This window comes from Mixophyes fleayi, chromosome 3, assembly GCF_038048845.1.
Source record: "Mixophyes fleayi isolate aMixFle1 chromosome 3, aMixFle1.hap1, whole genome shotgun sequence".
NCBI classification, from domain to species: domain Eukaryota; kingdom Metazoa; phylum Chordata; class Amphibia; order Anura; family Limnodynastidae; genus Mixophyes; species Mixophyes fleayi.
In genome coordinates, this window is record NC_134404.1 from 194,809,544 (window position 1) to 194,834,719 (window position 25,176).

General features: G+C 38.9%; 1 protein-coding gene across 1 annotated transcript in view; it reads right to left on the reverse strand.

Moving 5' to 3' along the window:
- Positions 1 to 8,097: 8,097 nt before the first annotated feature.
- Positions 8,098 to 25,176, reverse strand: part of FAM162B (family with sequence similarity 162 member B) — a 30,700-nt gene continuing 13,621 nt past the window's right edge. Inside the window, exon 4 of the mRNA XM_075200648.1 lies at positions 8,098 to 8,703. Coding sequence (XP_075056749.1) covers positions 8,593 to 8,703 — 111 coding nt within the window. The 3' untranslated portion in view covers positions 8,098 to 8,592. The remainder of the gene's footprint in view (positions 8,704 to 25,176) is intronic.

Sequence of the window (25,176 nt, forward strand, 5' to 3'; positions counted from 1 at the left end):
TTCAATTCATGATTCATGATTCATGAATCATTATTCAATTCATGATTTATGATTCGATTCATGATTCATGATTTAATTCATGATTCATGATTCATTTCATGATTCATGATTATTTCATGATTCATGATTCACCATTCAATTCATGATTCATGATTCATTTCATGATTCATGATTCATAATTCAATTCATGATTTATGATTCAATTCATGATTCATGATTAGATTCATGATTCATGATTCAATTCATGATTAATGATTCAAGATTCATGAATCATGATTAAATTCATGATTCATGATTCAATTAATGATTCATAATTCATTTCATGATTCATTTCATTATTCATAATTCAAATCATGATTTATGATTTGATTCATGATTCATGATTCATGATTTATGATTCATGATTCAATTCATGATTAATGATTCAATTCATGATTCATGATTCATTTCATGATTCAATTTATGATTCAATTCATGATTCATGATTCGTGATTTAATTAATGATTCAATTCATGATTCATGATTCAATTCATGATTCATGATTCAATTCATGATTTAAATTATGATTCATGATTCAATTCATGATTCATGATTCATAATTTATGATTCAATTCATGATTCATGATTTAATTCTTGATTCATGATTCATTTCATAATTCATTTTATGATTCATGATTCATGATTCATGATTAAATTCATGATTCAGGATTCATGATTCAATTCATGATTCATGTTTCATGATTCAATTAATGATTCATGATTCAATTCATGATTCATGATTCAATTCATGATTCATGATTCAATTCATGATTCATGATTCAATTCATGATTCATTTCATGATTCATGATACATTTCATGATTTATGATTCATGATTCAACTCATGACTCATGAATTATGATTAGATTCATGATTCATGATTCATGATTCAATTCATGATTCATGTTTCATTATTCAATTCAAGATTCATGATTCAATTCATGATTGATGATTCATGATTCAATTCATGATTGATGATTCAATTCATGATTCATGATTCAATTCATGATTTATGATTCGATTCATGATTCATGATTCGATTCATGATTCAAATCATGATTCATGATTCATGATTCAATTCATGATTCAATTCATGATTCATGTTTCATTATTCAATTATTGATTAATGATTAATGATTGGATTCATGATTCATAATTCATGATTCATGATTCATGATTCAATTCATGATTAATGATTCAATTCATGATTCATGATTCAATTCATGATTTATTTCATGATTCATGATTCAATTCATGATTTATGATTCGATTCATGATTCATGATTCAATTCATGATTCATGATTCATGATTGGATTCATGATTCATGATTCATGATTCAATTCATGATTTATGATTTGATTCATGATTCATGATTCAATTCATGATTCATGATTGGATTCATGATTCATGATTCAATTCATGATTTATGATTTATGATTCATGATTCAATTCATGATTTTGATTCAATTCATTAATTCATGATTCATTTCATGATTCATTTCATGATTCATGATTCAATTCATTATTCAATTCATGAATTATTTCATTATTTATGATTCAATTGATGATTCAATTCATGATTTATGATTCATAATTCAATTCATGATTCATGATTCAATTCATGATTCATGATTCATTTCATGATTCAATTCATAATTCATTTCATGATTCATGATTAATGATTCAATTCATGATTCAATTCATGATCCATTTCATGATTCATGATTAATGATTCAATTCATGATTCATGATTCATGATTTAATTCATGATTTATGATTTGATTCATGATTCATGATTCAATTCATGATTCATGATTCATGATTCAATTCATGATTCATGATTCAATTCATTATTCAATTCATGATTTATTTCATGATTCATGAGTCAATTCATGATTCATCATTCAATTCATGATTCATGATTCATGATTCAATTCATGATTCATGATTCAATTCATGATTCATGATTCAATTCATGATTCATGATTCATGATTTATGATTCAATTCATGATTCATGATTCAATTCTTGATTCATGATTCAATTCATGATTCATAATTCAATTCATGATTAATTTCATGATTCATGATTCATTTCATGATTCATGATTCAATTTAGGATTCATGATTCATTTCATGATTCATGATTCATGATTTAATTCATGATTCATGATTCATGATTAGATTCATTATTCATGATTCAATTCATGATTCATGAATCATGATTCAATTCATGATTCATGATTCAATTCATGATTTATGATTCGATTCATGATTCATGAGTCAAGATTTATGATTCATGATTCAAGATTTATGATTAATGATTCAATTCATGATTCATGATTCATGATTCATGATTTAATTCATGATTTATGATTTGATTCATGATTCATGATTCAATTCATGATTCATGATTCATGATTTAGTTCATGATTTATGATTTGATTCATGATTCATGATTCAATTCATGATTCATGATTCATGATTCATGATTTAATTCATGATTTATGATTTGATTCATGATTCATGCTTCAATTCATGATTAATGATTCATGATTCATGATTCAATTCATGATTCATGATTCAATTCATGATTTATGATTTATGATTTAATTCATGATTCATGATTAGATTCTTGATTCATGATTCAATTCATGATTCATGATTCATGAATCATGATTCAATTCATGATTCAATTCATGATTTATGATTCGATTCATGATTCATGATTCAAGATTTATGATTCATGATTCAAGATTTATGATTAATGATTCAATTCATGATTCATGATTCATGATTCAATTCATGATTCATGATTCAATTCATGATTCATTATTAAATTCATGATTCATGATTCATTTCATGATTCATGATTCAATTCATGATTCATGATTCAATTCATGATTCAATTCATGATTCATGATTCAATTCTTGATTCATGATTCAATTCATGATTCATGATTCATGATTCAATTCATGATTCATTATTCAATTCATGATTCATGATTCATTTTATGATTCATGATTCATGATTCAATTCAGGATTCATGATTCATTTCATGATTCATGATTCATGATTCAATTCATGACTCATGATTCATGATTAGATTCATGATTCATGATTCAATTCATGATTTATGATTTAATTCATGATTCATGATTCATGATTAGATTCATGATTCATGATTCAATTCATGATTCATGATTCATGAATCATGATTCAATCCATGATTCATGATTCAATTCATGATTTATGATTCGATTCATGATTCATGATTCAAGATTTATGATTCATGATTCAAGATTTATGATTCATGATTCAATTTATGATTCATGATTCAATTCATGATTCATAATTCATGGTTCAATTCATGATTTATGATTCAATTCATGATTCATGATTCATGATTAGATTCATGATTCAATTCATGAATTATGATTCATGATTCATGAATCATGATTCAATTCATGATTCATGATTCAATTCATGATTAATTTCACGATTCATGATTCATTTCATGATTCATGATTCAATTTAGGATTCATGATTCATTTCATGATTCATGATTCATGATTCAATTCATGACTCATGATTCATGATTAGATTTATGATTCATGATTCAATTCATGATTTATGATTTAATTCATGATTCATGATTCATGATTAGATTCATGATTCATGATTCAATTCATGATTCATGAATCATGATTCAATTCATGATTCATGATTCAATTCATGATTTATGATTCGATTCATGATTCATGATTTATGATTCATGATTCAAGATTTATGATTAATGATTCAATTCATGATTCATGATTCATGATTTAATTCATGATTTATGATTTGATTCATGATTCATGATTCAATTCATGATTCATGATTCATGATTTAGTTCATGATTTATGATTTGATTCATGATTCATGATTCAATTCATGATTCATGATTCATGATTTAATTCATGATTTATGATTTGATTCATGATTCATGCTTCAATTCATGATTCATGATTCATGATTCATGATTCAATTCATGATTCATGATTCAATTCATGATTTATGATTTATGATTTAATTCATGATTCATGATTCATGATTAGATTCATGATTCATGATTCAATTCATGATTCATGATTCATGAATCATGATTCAATTCATGATTCAATTCATGATTTATGATTCGATTCATGATTCATGATTCAAGATTTATGATTCATGATTCAAGATTTATGATTAATGATTCAATTCATGATTCATGATTCATGATACATGATTCAATTCATGATTCATGATTCAATTCATGATTCATTATTAAATTCATGATTCATGATTCATGATTCAATTCATGATTCATGATTCAATTCATGATTCAATTCATGATTCATGATTCAATTCTTGATTCATGATTCAATTCATGATTCATGATTCATGATTCAATTCATGATTCATGATTCAATTCATGATTCATTTTATGATTCATGATTCATGATTCAATTCAGGATTCATGATTCATTTCATGATTCATGATTCATGATTCAATTCATGACTCATGATTCATGATTAGATTCATGATTCATGATTCAATTCATGATTTATGATTTAATTCATGATTCATGATTCATGATTAGATTCATGATTCATGATTCAATTCATGATTCATGATTCATGAATCATGATTCAATCCATGATTCATGATTCAATTCATGATTTATGATTCGATTCATGATTCATGATTCAAGATTTATGATTCATGATTCAAGATTTATGATTCATGATTCAATTTATGATTCATGATTCAATTCATGATTCATAATTCATGGTTCAATTCATGATTTATGATTCAATTCATGATTCATGATTCATGATTAGATTCATGATTCAATTCATGAATTATGATTCATGATTCATGAATCATGATTCAATTCATGATTCATGATTCAATTCATGATTCATTATTCAATTCATGATTCATTTCATGATTCATAATTCAAATCATGATTTATGATTCGATTCATGATTTATGATTCAATTCATGATTCATGATTCAATTTATGATTCAATTCATGATTTATGAATCAATTCATGATTCATGATTCAATTCATGATTCATGATTCATTTCAGGATTCAATTCATGATTCATTTCATGATTCATGATTCATGATTCATGATTCAATTCATGATTCAATTCATGATTCATTTCTTGATTCATGATTCATGATTCAATTCATGATTCATGATTCATTTCTTGATTCATGATTCATGATCCAATTCATGATTCATGATTCATTATTCAATTTATGATTCAATTCATGATTCATGATTCAATTCATGATTCTTGATTCATGATTCATTTCATGGTTCATGATTCATTTCATGATTCATCATTCAATTCATGATTAAATTCATGATTCATGATTAATTTCATGATTCATGAGTCAATTCATGATTCATCATTCAATTCATGAGCATATTTTTCCTTTGCACCAGTTTTCATTAATATCATTAAATATAATTAATTGTAGTCAATGCCCCATTTCTTTGATTGTTGTGCTAACTTGGTCCGTCAACTTATAGTTTATAGTAAAGAGTCAAGCTAAAACCAGATGTGTTATGTAACTCACAATTTCTACAGGAGTGAAATGTGTGACAGTTTTTAAAGCCGAGACAAATATTTATTGGAGCAATGTTATGTAATTATATTTTCGAATGTGTACAAAGAATACTACACTTCTCAGTATTCCTGATTGGGAAATCAGGGCAAATTAGACCATACCGGAAATATGTCCCATTCCACTCATGACACATCTATTTGTAGTAAGACCGCACACCATCAGTAGACTACACCTCTTTTGGTTATCAAGAATCAGTGCTGTCTCCCAAAAATCAGTTTTTTTTCAGGTATGTACTGCTGATCAACAGTTTAGGCTTCACCCTGTTACGTTCACTTAAAGTGCAAGGGTCTCCATGTTAATATTCTGCAATGCCAGAGAAGTTAATGGTGCTACAACTTTATGCTGATAAGCTAAAATAAAAACTTGACCTTTGTTGTCCATTGTTCATTTTAAATAGTGCTGAACTGTAGCTGTGGAAGATGAATAGCTTGAATTTAAAGTGGATAACTACTTAATCCAATAAATGTATCATGTTTAGCAAATGTAACCCTGTCTCTTACTTGAATCTGAGACATGGCTCCTGCACTGGTGCACTCACATCAGTTTTCCTGCAGCACAAATAAGTGCATTTCAGTGCAATACAGCTGTGGACTTCAGCTAGTGGGGGGACACAACCTGTATGCTATATAGTAGGGACCAATTTACAGAGGGGCTTTTGAAAAGTGGACAACCTTTTATGTGGGAACTTTTATTTATATGGATGGACCTTGACTGTTTCTATGATGGTTCTAGCAGAGCTAACCATTCATAGGCATTGTTTGTTTTATCGTTGCTATAATATCTTTATATCCTTCCAGAGTTCACCTGTCAATCTTATTGGGTATTCCCATTAATATTTATTTTTTCAGAGCTCTCCTGTCAATCTTATTGAGTATTGATACTTTTCTCACAATACATTAGCTTGGGATAGGGCCCAATGGCAAGAATTTGTGTGACATCACTGTGGATGGTGTATGATGCCATTGGAGGCAGTTCCAGGCCCACAAAGCAGTGCAGACAAAGGTGATAGACAAAACCCTAAGTTTACTTCGTATGTTTACAGAGGTATAACATAAAACTATGTCTGACATACACAGTTTGCTATACTAGGCACAATTAAGCAAAGAACATTTCAGAGGTTAGAATCAATTTAACAGTTAAAACAAATACACAATATGGACCAACATGTACTTTAATATTTATTTTGTTATTAAGAAAAATATTGCATTTACACAGCAATTAAAATAATTTATTTTTATATATTTTATTTGTTTTCAAATTGTGCTAATTCAGAGTAATTGATTATGTATAGTGTAAAGCTAAATGTGTAAAATGAATTAATATATAAGGAGTTAAATGATCTATCACGGAGTTAAATATCACCTCATAGAGTCCTTCCTCCTATGATGCAAACTGAGAACCCCTCCTCAAGCCCAGTCAAATCTCCGGTCACATAATTGCTATGCGGCAGGACAGCAGTGTACAAGTGCCACCTTGGCACAGTGGAAACAGCTTTTTTATAGGCTGCAGAAATAGTCATGAGAATGCAGCCTATATATTCGTTAGGATCCAGTATCTAAGGAGCACATGCCATGCCTCATGAATTGTGATCATGAAGTGCCTCAATGTCGCTGAAAGCATAGGCTGCATTCTCATGAATATTTTTTTAGTAATATGTAGCCTATAAGGCTGGTTACATACCAACATTCAAATACTAAATCTGACTTGTTCAATGCAAACAAACGCATCTAAAAACAAAACCTCTATGTCTTAATACCCATCTGTATTCATACTTGCGTCTATATGCATCTTCATTGTGGTGTGGCATTGGCAGTGCTTTTTCGATTCTGCTTGTTTCATTTCAATGTGTTCAAAACATGTGACTGAGGTTAACATAAACCAGTTAAACCAGCGTTATGCTATATTTTTCCCATTGGCCCATTCATTTGTATGTCTCATTTATTTCAATGGAGTAGTGTTCTAAATGTAAGACTTCAATGAAATGAATGGGCCATAGACAACACATGTATTTGTTTTTTTCCACAACAATAGACACTCAATTAATCTCTATTGGTGTGTGGTTAAAGTAAGGCGTCCTCATAACTCTCCCTCCCTATCAACTAATCATATTGATATTTGTATCAAAATGTAGGGATAGGAGCTGAACGGATTCATCAAAAAAAGCCACAAAAGATCTAATGCAATACATTTTTGGAACTGTAAAATTATATGCATTTACAATAATGGTAAGTCAAGCAGAATCTGTGCACTTTGGCAGTTCCTTCACCTCTTTGTGTATCTTGTCTTCCTGTGGACAGCGCTGCGGAATTTGTGGCGCTATAAAAATAGCTGCTGATGATGATGATGATGCATGAGAGCTGGAAGGAAACACCATGAACTCAATAGATCAAGTGGGAAAACATTTTATTATAGATAAAAATACAAATCTATGCACTATACAGTTCTTGCACATAATGAGCATTTTGTGGCTTATGGTAACCCTGAACCATGTGAAAAACAGGTAACCTGTGTCCAAGTATGCGCCCTATGACTAATTTCAAAGTATAATACTTCTTCCTCAAGCATAAGGCGCATATGGACAAAGCTCCGGGCTGCTTGCATCTGGAGTCATTTGCAAACACATCTGAATGTGTCCAAAGCATATCAGCTATGGGTAAAATTAGTTAATATGTACTTTCACATGTGGTTTGCACTTGCGGTTTTCGTGTGTAACTGACTTAATGCACAAACTTAGGTGTTGCATATTACTTAGTGATGTAAGCATACATAACTATACACCCAGATAAACAGAGTAATGCAGAAACTGGCAGCATTTGTTACTTGAAATGTTTATATGGACAGTGAGAAGCTGATGCAGCAGAACTAGTCATTTGTATTATATCTATTTATCAGGATCTGTTGCATCAGTTCCTGGTTTATTTTCTGCTTCTTTACGCCACTTTTCTTTCTTCGCTAGGTTCAGACTTGTCAGTGACTCATGACGTGCAGCAGCCTGTAGGACAGAAAAACTATTAATAATACACATACCATACTTGTGGATATTGTTGCACTCAAACAGCCATTATTAAAAGATATCATAAATGTGTATTAACAAACATTGTTATTTCCTAAAAAAGCATGCATGTGCAAAATTTGACAATATCTATTTCAGAAATTTGTGACAGTGGATTTTCATGACATTTACCTCACTAAAAGTCATTTTTCCTCAAATGGCACCACTTAGAACAGGAAAAAGATAGATGTTTTAATGTTTGTGACTAACCACTGTCTGTCATAGCTGTTTATGTGGCATATATTATATATATAAGGTGGGAATAATGTAACCATACTGTAAAATAGAAGAATATTAGTGTTTTTATACAAGTCACTGAACTAAGAAGTACATTATCTCTTATTATAATAAACAAATTGCATTTTGTTTGTATGCGGTGTAGTTTCATCCAATAACCACATAGTTATTTACTGTGAAAATCATAGTTTTTACAGTGTTAGATGGCTGATATTATCAGCAAAATGTACGTTTGTCTTAAGGTAAGAGATAAGAGTGTGACACGCAATCACCGGGTCCCATAGCAAAAATTGTTTAAGGGGGGTGATACATATCCATCCACTCCTGAGATACCTGACTTACTCTACTGAGTATACACCAGGACTGGAGCATGCACAGTGAGGCCGCATTTGAGCTTTCAGTTTGGGGAAAGAAAGAGCAGAGTGGGGGCCTCCAGAGCGGATGTCACCAAGCCCTTTTCACCACCAGGCCACATAGTAGCGACAAATCCCAGTTCAGTAGTATTTATGCAACTGACCAGATCACCTTTTTGTTTTCACTCTTCTCCTGAAATTCTGTCTGTCTTCGGTTTTGGAATGGGTGGGGACAAGACTGTAGCTACATCACATGATTAGAATGTTCACATAAGCACAGAGTCACTGGTCCATTGCAAGGGCAGGGTTGCATGTGACAGGGCCAGTGTAATAATCAATGGACGGGAATGGAGGTAAGCATATAGTCCTAGGACTACAGTTATATAATGGAGGAACTGGGTCCTACAATGGCACAGAGTAGTGATGTCAGGCTCCTGTAAAACTGATGCTGTAAAATTGTAATGTGAATTGCAATTCTATATGGAATTAAATTTATTCATAGAGCCTGTTTTTTTTGGTAATGCATGCAATTCTAAATATCTATGTATAAGCAAGAATGTGCTGATGACGATGTAAGGTGCAAGTGGAGTATCCACCATGGGGCAGGATGTGCACTGCTCACAGGGCCATGAGTCAAGGGGACTCCATGCTGGACCCCTGACTTATGGGGCCAGCATGCACCCACAGGCAGAGCCGGCCAACATCTTTTTCCTTTGTCTTTCTTAGAGGGCATACTGTCTCATCCTCTCCCTGCCATTTCTCTTACCTCACACAGGGAGTCCCTGTACCTGCTCACGTGATGCAGCAGCTCCCAGTCACTGATAGAATGGGATTCTGGTACTGTGGAGACCTCACCACCATGCACTGCGCTCTCAGCCTATCAGTGTCTGGTAGTTGTTGTCTCAAGTGATCAGGTGCAGGTGCTGTCTCAGTAGGGTAAAAGAAGGTAGAGGGTGATGAATAAAAGAGGTGGGGGTAGATTGAAGTTTTGGAATGGGATCTAGAGAAGAGTGAAGATGGGTAATAAAAACAGGAACAACAAATAAGTGTGATAAAGACCTGGGTGAGATACGATAAATAACACAAAATACAGTTTATTATATATCAATCTACCTTTCCCCACTTGTCTACTGGCAGTGTTAATAGTCAAAGTAGAGTATACAGCCTTATATGAATACTTGACAACAAAGGTGATTTGGCAGCTAGCACAGATTATCCTGTCTGCTGCATAGACAATGTGAGGTGTGCTAAATAACAGGTGCGTTGTAATATATAACAGGGGTGAGGTGTGATAAATAACAAGTGTTAAGTGTGTGGAATAACGGGTGTGGTGTGCTGAATAACCACTGTAGGATAGTGATAAGAGGCAATGAAAAACGGATGTTTGTGATGAATAACTAAAGTGAGGGCTGATAAAGGGATATAATAAAGTGGAGTGATGATTAACAAGGAGTATAAGGAAGAGGGATGGTGAATGTTGTTGAATTAGAAGGAAGGCAGCGGTTGGAATTTAGGGGGGTATAATGGTGCTGTGGGGAAAGTTAAGTTGGCACAGCTGGTGAGGGTTATTAGTTTAATATCTAGGTCTAGGTTAACATCTAAGTCTAGGTTTTTTTAATGTAAAACTATTAATGTAATTTGGGGTTGATGGTTAACAAATTCTAGGGGCTAATAATACAATGTGGTGTAGTAAATGTGGGAGATACAATTTAATGTCAGGGTCACTTGGGGTGGGTGTGTGAGGGGGATATAGCTATTAAGTGTGGTTGCTATTGATTTAATTTTTCAGGAGATGAATAGTATTAGTACTACCTCTTTTCCAAATATAGACCCAAAATTCCAGGATCCAGCTAAGTAGAAATAGAGTTTAAGACACCACCAGCAACAGTCAAAACTGCAGGTGAGGGGCTTGGGAAACACCTGACAAGGAGAGAATGCTGGGAGAGCAATGTGACAATGGCAGAGTGGAGAAGGCATAAGTGACATATGTCCTCCACACTCTCCCCTTGTCACATATGTCCCCTAAATGTGCTCCTCATGGCACATATGAGGGGGTGGGGCAGTTTTATTCTCAGGAGTGTTCCATGTATATAAGGAACATAGTAGTTACTACATGTAGTAGTTTCGCCAATGTTACCTCATATAATATCAAGTTAGTGTCTTACAAATTTCATCTCTCAGAGATACTTATAACAGGACACTGCAAATTAGCATGTCTCTTTTGAGCACTAGGTTGATTATTACATTTTTAAAGCCATATAGTAGTGCTTTCTATGTGGAAGAAATATTTCATCTTCATTTGTTGGTATTTATAGAGGTTGCGAGTGAGCCATCCACCAGCTGACCGCTGATGGTCTGATTTGAATGATGCTTCCTGTACAGCTATTGAAGTGGTCACGGTGTTTACAGCAAGGATCGATGTTTGGATCATTTCCTGGGCCACTGTATTTTATGTGTGTTTTATTGTATTGTTAGCGCAGAGCTATTCAGTTCATCAACGGAATTTACAGTGGGGATTAAAAATACACTTTCCTGTTATGGAGAAATAATTGCGATGGGCTACTGTGCCTTCCAAACATACAGACACAGTCTAATAAATCAATAAAGCATGTTTCATCTTCAATTCTGTCCGATTAGCTCCTCCAACTTAATGATTAATTTTAATTAATGGTCTTTACAATATCACGGAGGCCAAACAGGAAGACCAATCACTATACTATTATATTCCACGCTAACCAATAGATTAACCTGTGTCTCATCAACATTTTCCGTGACAGGCTAATCTTGTCAATCAAACACACGGGGGGACGGAAGGGGAATACATATACCTATTATGGTGTTACACTTCTGATTGGTTCTTTAAGTTCAAACAACACCTACCTGAAGGAGTATTTAAGAGCTATCATTTCTTTGGGTTAGTTCGCTTTGAAAAAGCCACGGAGCGAAACGCGCATTGGCGGTTTGTTTCACCTATCCTCCATGCCTCCAATTTCAATCAAGAATCGCTCCCCAGTTTTTACTAGGTAGGGTATTTCACATAATCCCAGTGATTCTTGCAACTTAGCTTTATCTATTCTCGCTGTCTCCGCTTTAGATTCATACAGTCTGCTGCTGCTCAATACTGCACAATTAGACTTCAATATAGACTCTGCGGCTGTCATTTGTGGACATTGTAATCTACTTTCTCCACCTTTTAAGAGGATGATTATTACTCGTGTTATGCCGGTTTTAATACTATCTTGAGTTGGCATCACTTATTCGGGTAACAGCTATTTATGCTACACCATATTGTGACTCAAACCCGATACTCCTCTCAGCGGATAATGCACATTCAGTAATAGGTGACTGAGGAATGTGTTAATTAGCACTAGCTGGTTTTTGTATTTCAGTTTATATCTGAAGGATATATATTATACCAACTAGGTGCATTATGGACGCAGTATTTTAGCGCTATTTCAGCGTGTATTTATACAATTGTGAGGATATAAGTGAAACTTCCTCAAACTACCCTTTAATCTGCCATCCTCAAATTTTAGTGCACATTGTCTTGTTCTAAGTCTTCTGTAGAATGCTTTATCTTCTCTGCTCCAAGTTATTAGGCCATTTAGTCTTTGCTGGTACATTTAATTAACTTCCGGTAAGATTTTCCACGTGGTTAAACAATCGTTTTGATAGTTATTATATGTGCATAGTATAATTACTTGTGAAAACCTCTGGGACATTATTACTATTGTTGGGAACTTTGATTTTCTGCGCAGAAAAGGTGTATGTCGTGTAATGTGTTGACTTTAAATAAACTAAGGTTTGATCTATTGTTGAATAGAGTGTCAGTTGCTGTCTGACGAGGCAGGTGCCCAACTGGTGTACGGTATACAAGGCAGGTATACCGGGGTCGGAAACTAAGCGAGTTTTCGCGACATGCACCCAAGGGTAATCGCATCGCTTACTGATAAGCTTTAAGCGTTGCGATTGCACCGCACGGCAAGGAAAGTCGTGATTGCGACTTGGGGGTAATGGGGAGGAATTACATTGGTAAGGCTGGTAATTGACTTTACCGGATGCTGCCAGGCGTAATAAACTCAACAGATTTTGTTGGAGAGTCAGGGGTAATCGAGGAGCTGATAACCCTTTAGTCCGCATTGATATTTCTGTATTAAGGGGTCCTTGTTCAATACGAGAGGGAGCGAGTGGACGCGGCTTGTAGCAAATACGTTCACGGGCCAGTAAAATATCTCTAGCGGTAAATTGCGGGTAGCAGAGTGTTGAAATTAGTGGCAGGATATTGTGATATTTCTGGAACCCTATTTTTGTGGCAGGATATTGTGATATTACTGGGACCCTATTGTTCAACATGGGTGCTAAGCAGACGCTAGAGATGGCCGAGGTACTGCCTAAGGAAGGGCCTATTGGTTCAGCGAGGTATCTCATGTGTAAGAAATATGGTGCATACGCAACTGCGTATTGCGACACGTGGGTCAAGATGACCAAAGATTGTGTTAGGCCTTTCCCAACAATAGGGCATTTTAATGCAGAGGTACTAAATACTGTAAAGGATAAAGTATGGTTGATTAAGTCAACGAAAGTTAGGAATAAACATAATGATTGTTTGAAATTGTGGCAAATGGAAGGTAGCACGTGGCAGAGCAGCGAATGCACAGCGGAAGTAGGCGTGGCAAAAAACGCGCGCACGGCGGAAGTAGCCGTTGAGAAGCGTGGAGAACTCAGCGCAAGCGCACCCCCGCCACCCTATGTAGCGGGGGGGAGTAAGTACAGCCGTTATTAAAAATGAAAAAAAAGGAAATTGCTAAGTTATATCCTGATTTAAGTCAGTTTAAAGCAAGTGTTTCTGAAGAAGAGGATGAACCCACTGTAATTTCAGCCATTGCCCATGCTGTTAATATGTTAGAGGTTCAGCGTAAGTATGGAAAGGGGGCAATGGCTGAGATTGGTGAGAGTAGTGTGACCACTAGGAGAGATAATATTCAAAGTACTGAAGTAGCTAACCCTGAAGATAGTGAACCGGTGGGTACGTATCCAGTCAGCACAATATCAGTTCCCAATGGGAAGGCGGATAAGGATGGTGTAGTTCCTTTAAGAAATGTTACAATGCATTGTCCCTGGACTAGATCAGAATTACGTTCCATTATGACTGAATTTCCAGATCCTAGAAAAGAGTTGGCTAAGTGTCAGAAGTTTGTTAAAGACTTGGGAAATGCACACGAACCAACCGATAAAGGTTTGGCGTGTAGTGTTGATGGCGTGTCTTCCTCCCAATAGTAACGTACAACAATTTATTAAAGATTGTTCGTTGGAGGAAGACGACACCTTGACAGATGAGATTAATCAAGAGAATATAGAACAGATTGTCAAACATTTAGCCATCTATTTTCCAGTAGTAGCGAATTGGTGTAAGATTTTCACCATAACACAAAAAGATAGTGAAACAGCATCTGATTACTTTAGTAGAGCTAGAGCAGCGATAACATGGTTCACTGGGATATCAAACATAGGTGAGGACCCACATCATAGGGAAGTAGTTGTAGGAGTACTAATGGATGGTCTTAGGGAAAATTTAAAAACCAGAGTACAAACCTCATTACCTAATTGGAGAGGCATCATGGCAGATTCCCTTAGGGAGTCTGCTGTGGAGCATGATAAAAATATCTTTAGGAAAAAATAAGAAAAGAGTGATAAGTTGATGACGGTGAGTATACAAGCATTAGAGGGAATGCATACACGACCACCAGCCTATAACCCACATAACAGGAAACGCAGAATGTTGAGATGTTATAATTGCAAAGAAGAAGGACATATGAGGAAAGATTGTACTAAGGGAAGATATAATCCTAATGAAGGGTCGCATAGATATCCTCCAAGGAGATATTCACATAGACTAGAAGACTAACACCTGTCCGCACATATCACAGCAGCAAATGCTGCGTGGGAAAGCAATAGTTAGCGCTAGAGGTCAGGTCATACCTGTAGTCTACAGCCAATGAGGTTAACTGAGAGTCTGAGAGAATAAACAACACCGATAGTTGACATAGCTGGAAGGAAGCAAACTTTTCTTGTAGATACAGGGGTGACCAGATCTGTGATAACCTCTCCTTTTAATCTACAGGTGACCAGTAAAACTATTCCAGCTATGGGGGTAACGGGAGGAGTGTTACATTATCCTCAAACTAAACCCTCTGAAGTTACTATCGGGCCCCTGCATACTAAGCATTCGTTTCTCTTAGCTGCAGCGGCTCCTACTAACTTGCTAGGGAGAGACTTGTTATGTAAAATGGGATGTGTCATATACTGTACTTCAGATGGTGTGTTCTTAGACATACCAGAGAAGGTCGCGCATGAGGTACAGGATATATTGGACACCCCTCAAAGGTTAATGTTACACTCTACTGTTATAGAACAAAGTCCATCTCAAGTAAAGGGGATGTTGCTGGAAATACCAGGTTCACTATGGACCAGAGATGGACAGGACACTGGACTAATGGCAAACGTAGCCCCTGTCATGGTAAAAAGTGGTAGGATAGCTCCAAAAATCCCACAGCATCCATTAAAACCGGAGGTGGAATTGGGGGTATATCCTGTTATTGAGAGGCTGTTGCAACAAGGGATTTTACTTCGTACATCCAGCACAGCAAATAGTCCCATTTTCCCTGTGAAGAAGAGTGGGGGGAGGGGCTATAGATTAGTCCAGGACTTAATGGGAATTAATAAAGTTGTTGAGAGCCAATTCCCCGTAGTGCCGAATCCAGCTGTCATCCTCATGCAGATTCCACCGTCTGCTAGTCATTTTACTGTCATTGATCTATGTTCTGCTTTCTTCTCAGTCCCACTTCACCCTGACTGCCAATACCTTTTTGCATTCTCCTACCGGGGAGTGCAATACACATGGACCAGACTTCCCCAGGGGTTCATTGACAGCCCCAGTATTTTCTCCCAAGCCTTACATGACTGTTTGCAATCTTTTCAACCCCGCAATGGGTCTGTTCTAATTCAATATGTGGACGATTTGTTCCTGTGCTCTGATTCTTTTATGTCATGTTTACATGATACTAAATTGTTGTTGCTCCATCTCTCACAAACAGGGCACAAGGTGGCAAAGGATAAATTACAGCCATGTCAGACTAAGGTCAAATACTTAGGACACTGCCTCACCAAGGGGCTAAGACACCTGACAACTGACAGGATTGAGGCCATACAACACATGACTCTGCCACAGAGCCAGAAGCAGATTCGTACCTTCCTAGGGATGTGTGGATACTGTAGATCCTGGATCCCAGGTTTTTCTATTCTGGCATTACCATTGCAGGAACTAGTCTCTTCCTCAAATCCAGAATGTGTGGTACACACAGAAGAGTCAGAGCAAGCGTTCTTTAATCTAAAAGATAGTCTGACTAGAGCACCTGCATTGGGAATACCTGATTATGAAAAGCCTTTTGAGCTGTACTGTACGGAAGCTGATGGTTGTGCAGCAGGTGTCCTCACACAGAAACATGGTGACGCTAGCAGACCGGTAGCATACTACAGTGCACAATTGGACACTGTGGCAAGATCACTCCCAACATGTCTCAGAAGTGTAGCAGCAACTGCTCTTCTGGTAAGTAAGAGCGAGGATGTAGTATTAGGACATAATTTAACTGTCTATACACCCCATGCTGTATCAGCTCTCTTAAATTCAGCTCAAACCAGACATGTTTCTTCAGCTAGATTCACAAAGTGGGAACTAGCTCTGATGGCACCCTCAAACATCACCATCAAACGATGTAGCACCTTAAATCCAGCTACATACCTTGCATATGTGTCTCTAGAGACACAAAGGGTGGGAGGTGAGGAGACCCTGGTTGATGATGAGTTTGGCAAGAGTACTGATACGCATGATTGTATGGAACACCTGAACCAGACCTTTACTGCAAGGCCCGACATACGTGACACCCCCTTAGAAAATGTAAATTTTAAGTTTTATACAGATGGGAGTTGTCATAGACAGACAGAGACGGGAGAGCTATGTACTGGTTACGCTGTTGTAGACGATCAGGATGTGGTAGAAGCTGAATCCCTTGGCCCACCTCACTCAGCCCAAGTGGCGGAACAAGTAGCATTAAGGAGAGCATGTGAATTTGCAGAGGGTAAATCAGCCAATATATATACTGACTCTAGGTACGCCTTTGCGGTAGTGCATGATTTTGGGGCCCTTTGGCGTCTTAGAAACTGTTACGACAGCAGCAGGTACACCAGTGGCACACTCACAACACATAAAAGGACTTCTGACAGCGATACAGTTACCCAAGACGGTAGCCGTCATAAAGTGCAAGGCCCATACCTTTGAAGAAGACCCGGTGTCATTAAGCAACAACAGGGCAGACGAAGCTGCAAAATGGGCAGCAGGGCAACCTATGACTGTATCGACCGAGACTATGATGGTTTTTCAGACATTAGACATGCAGAATTTAATTGAAATGCAAGATTTGTGTTCCCTGCAGGAAAAGGCGGTCTGGAAGGCGAAGGGATGTGGTCAAGAGTCCTCAGGACTCTGGAGGGATGGACAAGGTAAGCCTGTAGCTCCTCGAACATATTATCCAAGCCTGGCTGAAGCAACACATGGTCTGACTCACCTGGGTAAAGAAGGTATGTGCAAACTGGTGAGAGCATACTTGTGGGCTCCTGGATTTTTCTCTCAAGCTGGTAAGAAAGCAATGTCATGTCTTACTTGTTTGAGGAAAAATGTCGGGAAAACTATTCCAACTGAGCCATCCCACATCCCTCCTACAGACGGACCTTTTCAGGTAATACAAATTGACTATATCCAATTACCACCGTGCAGGAATCTAAAGTGTCACGGGCACTAGGAGTCTTTACCCAGGGATCACCAGGTGATGGACTTACCAGAGCAGTATAGATGGTAATATGGTACTCTGGTAGCGGGGTGATCACGGAACAGGAGACAGCAGATGGTAGAGAATGCTCGGGGAAAGTCTATGACTAGCAGCACTGGTAATATATAGGTAGTAGTACACGAGGAACTGAATGGACAAGGAAACGTGAGGGTAGTCAGTGGTCTGCGGTAGCAAGTTGTACCACTGCTATAGTGAAGAGGAATGTCCAGAAACAACGAGGAGGTGATGAGAGTCAGCGGTCTGCGTTTAGCAAGTTGTACTGCTGTCTAGGTGAAGGGATGGAATCCAGGTGGAGGTATCCGGGAAGTCAGTGGTCTGCGTTAGCAAGTTGTACCACTGCTATAGTGAAAGGATACTGGAACAGGTGACTCAGGAAACAGGGATCAGTGGTCTGCCACTAGCAAGTTGTACCACTGAATATATATGTGAAGAGGAGCACGGGGAGAGAAATGCAATACAGAGTATACACGGGCACACTGAACTTGATCCCACAATGATATGCACAATATAGTAATGACTGAACAGCACTGCTCAATAATACAAAGTCACAGGAACTATCCGGGCAAAAGGTAACACAGTCTAATGATGGCAATAGTCTCAGCGGATAGTAAACTCCAGAGGAGAACAACTCAGTCCAGCAAGATATGCAATACACCGACACAGTCAATGAGAAGTATGCATACCGTGGTTCAGGAGCAGGCTGTCAGACAGGAGTGCAGAGATACCTGAACGGCTGGAGGCCGGCAGGATGCGAAGTCCCAGGAGGGTGGAAGCGGTAATCAAGTAGGTGCAGCGCACAGGTAGGTAGACCAGCAGGAATAGAAACAAATACTCAGGAAGCAGTAGTATGTAGAACTGGACTCCTGGAGAACCCTGAAGAGTAGAGATGGTCTAGACGAGATGAACGCAGCGAGGCGTTGATCCGATGCAGACTGGCGAGTTGACACCGGCAGGAACACTGTAGAAGCACGGAGAGCGGATCAGCTGCTGCAGACACGAGTAGAACTGAAGGGTAGCGGCAAGCAGGACACTGCAGGTACACGGAGGTAGCGGATAGGAATCAGCAGGTGCAGTCACGATGAAACACGGGAGAGTAGAGCTGAGCTGGAACTGTTGAGCACGGAGGCAGCAGATAGGAATCAGCTGGTGCAGTCTCGATGAAACGCAGGAGAGTTGAAGTGAGTTGATAACTGTAGTGCACGGAGGCAGCAGATAGGAATCAGCTGGTGCAGTCTCGATGAAACACAGGAGAGTTGAAGTGAGTTGATAACTGTAGTGCACGAAGGCAGGGGATAGGAATCAGCTAATACAGTCACGATGAAACACAGGAGAGTTGAAGTGAGTAGATAACTGTAGTGCACGGAGGCAGCGGATAGGAATCAGCTAATACAGTCACGATGAAACATAGGAGAGTTGAAGTGGTCTGGAAACCACAGGAGAGTTGAAGTGGTCTGGAAACCACAGGAATCAGCTGAGCTGAATACATGAGGAAACACAGGAACACCTTCAGAGGCTCATGGGGAATGAGACTCCAAGATCAGGCCACGAGGTATGGAACTCAGGTGCTTTAAATAGGGAGTGTGCCTGATCAGCCAATTAACTAAAAGGAACAGGTACTGAAGGTTTGAAAGGGCTGCGCATGCGCAGACCCTCAGGATGGTGGACGGCCACGGTTCCTAAACACACGGGAAGAAGCACTCACAGTCTGGTGAGTGACAGTACCCCCCCTTTTAAAGGTGGGCACAGAACACCTGGAACCGGGCTTGTCCGGATTTTTGGAATAAAACTTCTTAAGAAGAGCTGGAGCGTTGAGGTCTTCAGCTTTGATCCATGAACGCTCCTCAGGACCAAAGCCCTTCCAATGAACGAGGAAACGAAGAACTCCTCGCGAAATTTTTGCGTCCAACACATGAGTAATCTCGAAATCTTCCTCCTGATGAACTTGAACTGGCTGAGGTGCTGAAGGAGGGGCCGAGAAACGGTTGATGATGAGAGGTTTGAGCAAGGACACATGGAAGGCGTTGGAAATACGAAGATTCTTAGGAAGTAGAAGTTTGAAACAAACTGGATTTATCACTTGAATGATCCTATATGGACCAATAAAACGGGGAGCGAATTTCATAGATGGGACCTTCAAATGAATATTTTTGGTAGATAACCAGACACGATCTCCAATTTTCAGTGGTGGAATAGCCCGCCTCTTCTTATCTGCGAAAGACTTATATTTGGCAGATGTCTTCTTTAAACAGGTTTTGACCTGAGACCAAATATTTTTGAAGGTCTGACAAACAGTCTCTACAGCAGGAACTTGGGTGGGAGGGAGGGCAGGAAATTCCGGAAAAGACGGATGGTGACCGTAAACCACAAAGAATGGAGTTCTGGAAGATGACTCATGGTACATGTTGTTATGAGCGAATTCAGCCCAAGGGAGCAATTCTACCCAGTTGTCTTGATTGGCTGATGAGAACATCCTTATAAAGGTCTCGAGATCTTGATTGACCCTTTCAGTTTGTCCGTTTGATTGAGGATGGTAGGAAGATGAGAGTGCTAATCGTATGCCCAAGGTTTTACAAAGGGCCCGCCAGAATCTGGAAACGAATAGTACTCCTCTATCTGACACAATCTCAGACGGACATCCATGAATACGAAAGATTTCCTTGACGAAATGTTCAGCCAGAGTAGACGAGGAAGGCAAACCAGACAAAGGGACAAAATGAGCCATCTTCGAAAATCTGTCTACCACTACCCAAATAGTATTACAATTTTTACTAGACGGAAGATCAGTAACAAAGTCCATACTAACATGGGTCCAGGGCTTGGATGGAATGGGTAGTAGTTGAAGCAAACCCGCTGGGGTTCTGCGGGAGGTCTTAAACTGAGAACACAATTCACAAGCAGCTACAAACTCTTTGACGTCTCTCCTCATCGAGGGCCACCAGTAACTTCGAGAGAGGATCTCAAAGGTCTTGCGTTCACCAGCATGTCCAGCAAAACGAGAAGAGTGGAACCACGAAAGGATTTTCCTCCTAAGAGTAGGAGGCACGAGGGTCTTCCCAAATGGTAGCACTTTAGTGGAAGAAGCAGCCAGTGAAATACATTTGGGGTCTAGTATAGAGTGGTTGGGAACCTCTTCAACGTCAGAGGACGTCACAAAAGCTCGGGATAGAGCGTCAGCTTTCTTGTTCTTGGCAGCTGGTTTGAAGGTTATGATTAATTCGAAACGAGAAAAGAAAAGAGACCATCTTGCTTGACGAGGATTCAAGCATTGGGCAGACTGTAGATATGACAAGTTCTTGTGATCCGTGAAAATTGTCACAGGGTGACGAGCTCCCTCCAACAAGTATCTCCACTCCTCTAATGCCACTTTGATTGCCAGCAACTCCTTGTCGCCGATAGTGTAATTCCTCTCCGCAGGCAGGAGACCCCGAGAGTAAAAGGCACAAGGATGGAATTTTTGTTGCTCCGATCGTTGGGAGAGAATGGCTCCTAAGCCAACATTAGAGGCATCTACTTCTAGGAAGAAGGGAAGTGTCACATCAGGCTGTCGAAGAATGGGAGCAGAGGAGAAGGACTCTTTAAGGAATTGAAAGGCTTGGAGTGCCTCAGATGACCATTGCTTAGTATTGGCCCCTTTACAAGTCAGGGACACAATAGGAGATGCAATGGACGAGAAGTCTTGAATGAAGCGTCTATAGTAATTGGCAAAACCTAAAAAACGCTGAATGGCACAAAGAGTAGTTGGCTGGGGCCAATGTAACACAGCATTCACCTTTTCTGGATCCATTTGTAGGCCAACTCCGGAGACAATATAACCCAAAAATGGAATCTGGGGCAACTCGAATGAACATTTTTCTAGTTTGCAGAATAATGAATTTTTCCGGAGTCTGGAAAGGACCTCTGCCACATGTTGGTGATGAGAAGGCAGGTCCTTTGAAAAGATCAATATGTCGTCCAGGTAGACAACGACACATACATATAACAAATTCCGAAAGATCTCATTAATGAAGCCCTGGAAAACAGCGGGGGCATTACATAACCCGAAAGGCATTACTAAATATTCATAATGCCCATCTCTGGTGTTGAAAGCTGTCTTCCATTCGTCACCGGACCGGATTCTAATTAAATTATAGGCACCACGAAGATCCAACTTGGTAAAGATCCGAGCTCCCTTGATGCGGTCAAATAACTCAGTAATCAGAGGAATGGGATACCGATTTTTAATAGTAATGGCGTTGAGTCCACGAAAATCTATGCAGGGGCGTAGTGATCCATCCTTCTTTTTTACGAAGAAGAACCCGGCTCCAGCGGGAGAGGTGGAAGGTCGAATAAAACCCTGCTGGAGATTCTCTTGGATGTATTCATATGTAGCTTGAGTTTCAGGTAACGATAGTGGATACACCCGACCCCTAGGAGGAGTCTTGCCAGGTAGAAGATCGATCGGACAATCCCATGAACGATGAGGAGGAAGACGTTCAGACTGAGCTTTATCAAACACATCGGCAAATGAAGCATACTGAGGAGGAAGTCCCGATGAGGAAGATGAGATGGAAGATTGCTGTATTTTAAGAGGAATGACTTGAGAAAGACAACGATGATGACATTCAGCTCCCCAAGACGTAACTTGAGGAGTGCGCCAGTCAATCTGGGGAGAATGACATTGAAGCCATGGAAGGCCTAAAACAATCGGACTTGTCGTAACAGGAAGAATTAAAAATGAAATCTCTTCATGGTGTAGCACACCAATCTGAAGCGTTACTGGAGACGTACTCTGGGTGATGAGACCATTGATGAGACGTGATCCATCTATAGCAGTCACAGTAATCGGTGTTTTCAAAGTAATCACTGGTAGGGACCATTGATTCACTAGGGATTTAGAAATGAAATTTCCTGCTGTTACAGAATCAATCAATGCCTGGGACTCAAAGGATTTGGTAGCAAAGGAAATCGTGACATCAAAAGCGTAGACTTTTAATTTCGTAGAAGATGGAGAGGACTCCAGGGACCCTAACTTCACCTCTCCAGAACTAGTTAGGGCCTGGCATTTCCCAATTTCTTAGGGCAAGAACTGAGCATATGTGTGGAATCAGCACAATAGATACAAAGTCTATTCTTTACTCTTTGGTTCCTCTCCTCAGAAGTTAATTTGGAACGTCCTATCTCCATGGGGATCACAGGAGATGAAGCTGGACGAAGTTGAGGGGTTGAGCGAAGAGGTGCTTTAACTGAAGTTGTTTTCTCAGATTCCCTTTCACGAAACCTCATGTCTACACGATGGCAGAGAGAAATCAAATCTTCTAATGACGTAGGTAGCTCTTGGGTAGTCAGTGCATCTTTAATTTTATCGGAGAGCCCCTGCCAGAAGGCGGCAATTAATGCTTCAGTGTTCCACTGAAGTTCAGAGGCTAATATCCTAAATTGAATGACGTACTGGCCTACTGTACGAGATCCCTGACGTAAACGGAGAATGCTGGAAGCAGCGGAGATTACACGACCTGGTTCATCGAATACACTTCGGAACATAGAAATAAATTTGGCACTATCTTGTAATACTGGATCGTTCCTCTCCCACAGAGGGGAAGCCCAAGCCAGAGCTTGTCCAGAGAACAATGAAATGAGATAGGCCACTCTGGAACGATGGGTAGAAAAATTTTGAGGTTGGAGCTCAAAATGAACTGAGCATTGGTTGAGAAAACCCCTACAAGTTTTGGGGTCTCCATCATACTTAGACGGAGAAGGCAGGTGAAGCGTGGAAGCCGTAGACACCTGGGATGGCACTGGGGAAACGGAGGAAAGCACAGGAGCTTCAACATTAGCTGTAACATTCTGTCCAGATGTTCCTTGGGAGGCTAACGCCTGGTAACATTGTAGTAACAGCTGTTGGCGAACATCCTGTTGCTCCACGCGGGTAACCAGATGCTGCAGCATCTCTTTAGCTGTAGGTTCCGAATCTGGGTCTGTCATGGCCTGATCTTACTGTCACGGGCACTAGGAGTCTTTACCCAGGGATCACCAGGTGATGGACTTACCAGAGCAGTATAGATGGTAATATGGTACTCTGGTAGCGGGGTGATCACGGAACAGGAGACAGCAGATGGTAGAGAATGCTCGGGGAAAGTCTATGACTAGCAGCACTGGTAATATATAGGTAGTAGTACACGAGGAACTGAATGGACAAGCAAACGTGAGGGTAGTCAGTGGTCTGCGGTAGCAAGTTGTACCACTGCTATAGTGAAGAGGAATGTCCAGAAACAACGAGGAGGTGATGAGAGTCAGCGGTCTGCATTTAGCAAGTTGTACCGCTGTCTAGGTGAAGGGATGGAATCCAGGTGGAGGTATCCGGGAAGTCAGTGGTCTGCGTTAGCAAGTTGTACCACTGCTATAGTGAAAGGATACTGGAACAGGTGACTCAGGAAACAGGGATCAGTGGTCTGCCACTAGCAAGTTGTACCACTGAATATATATGTGAGGAGGAGCACGGGGAGAGAAATGCAATACAGAGTATACACGGGCACACTGAACTTGATCCCACGATGATATGCACAATATAGTAATGACTGAACAGCACTGCTCAATAATACAAAGTCACAGGAACTATCCGGGCAAAAGGTAACACAGTCTAATGATGGCAATAGTCTCAGCGGATAGTAAACTCCAGAGGAGAACAACTCAGTCCAGCAAGATATGCAATACACCGACACAGTCAATGAGAAGTATGCATACCGTGGTTCAGGAGCAGGCTGTCAGACAGGAGTGCAGAGATACCTGAACGGCTGGAGGCCGGCAGGATGCGAAGTCCCAGGAGGGTGGAAGCGGTAATCAAGTAGGTGCAGCGCACAGGTAGGTAGACCAGCAGGAATAGAAACAAATACTCAGGAAGCAGTAGTATGTAGAACTGGACTCCTGGAGAACCCTGAAGAGTA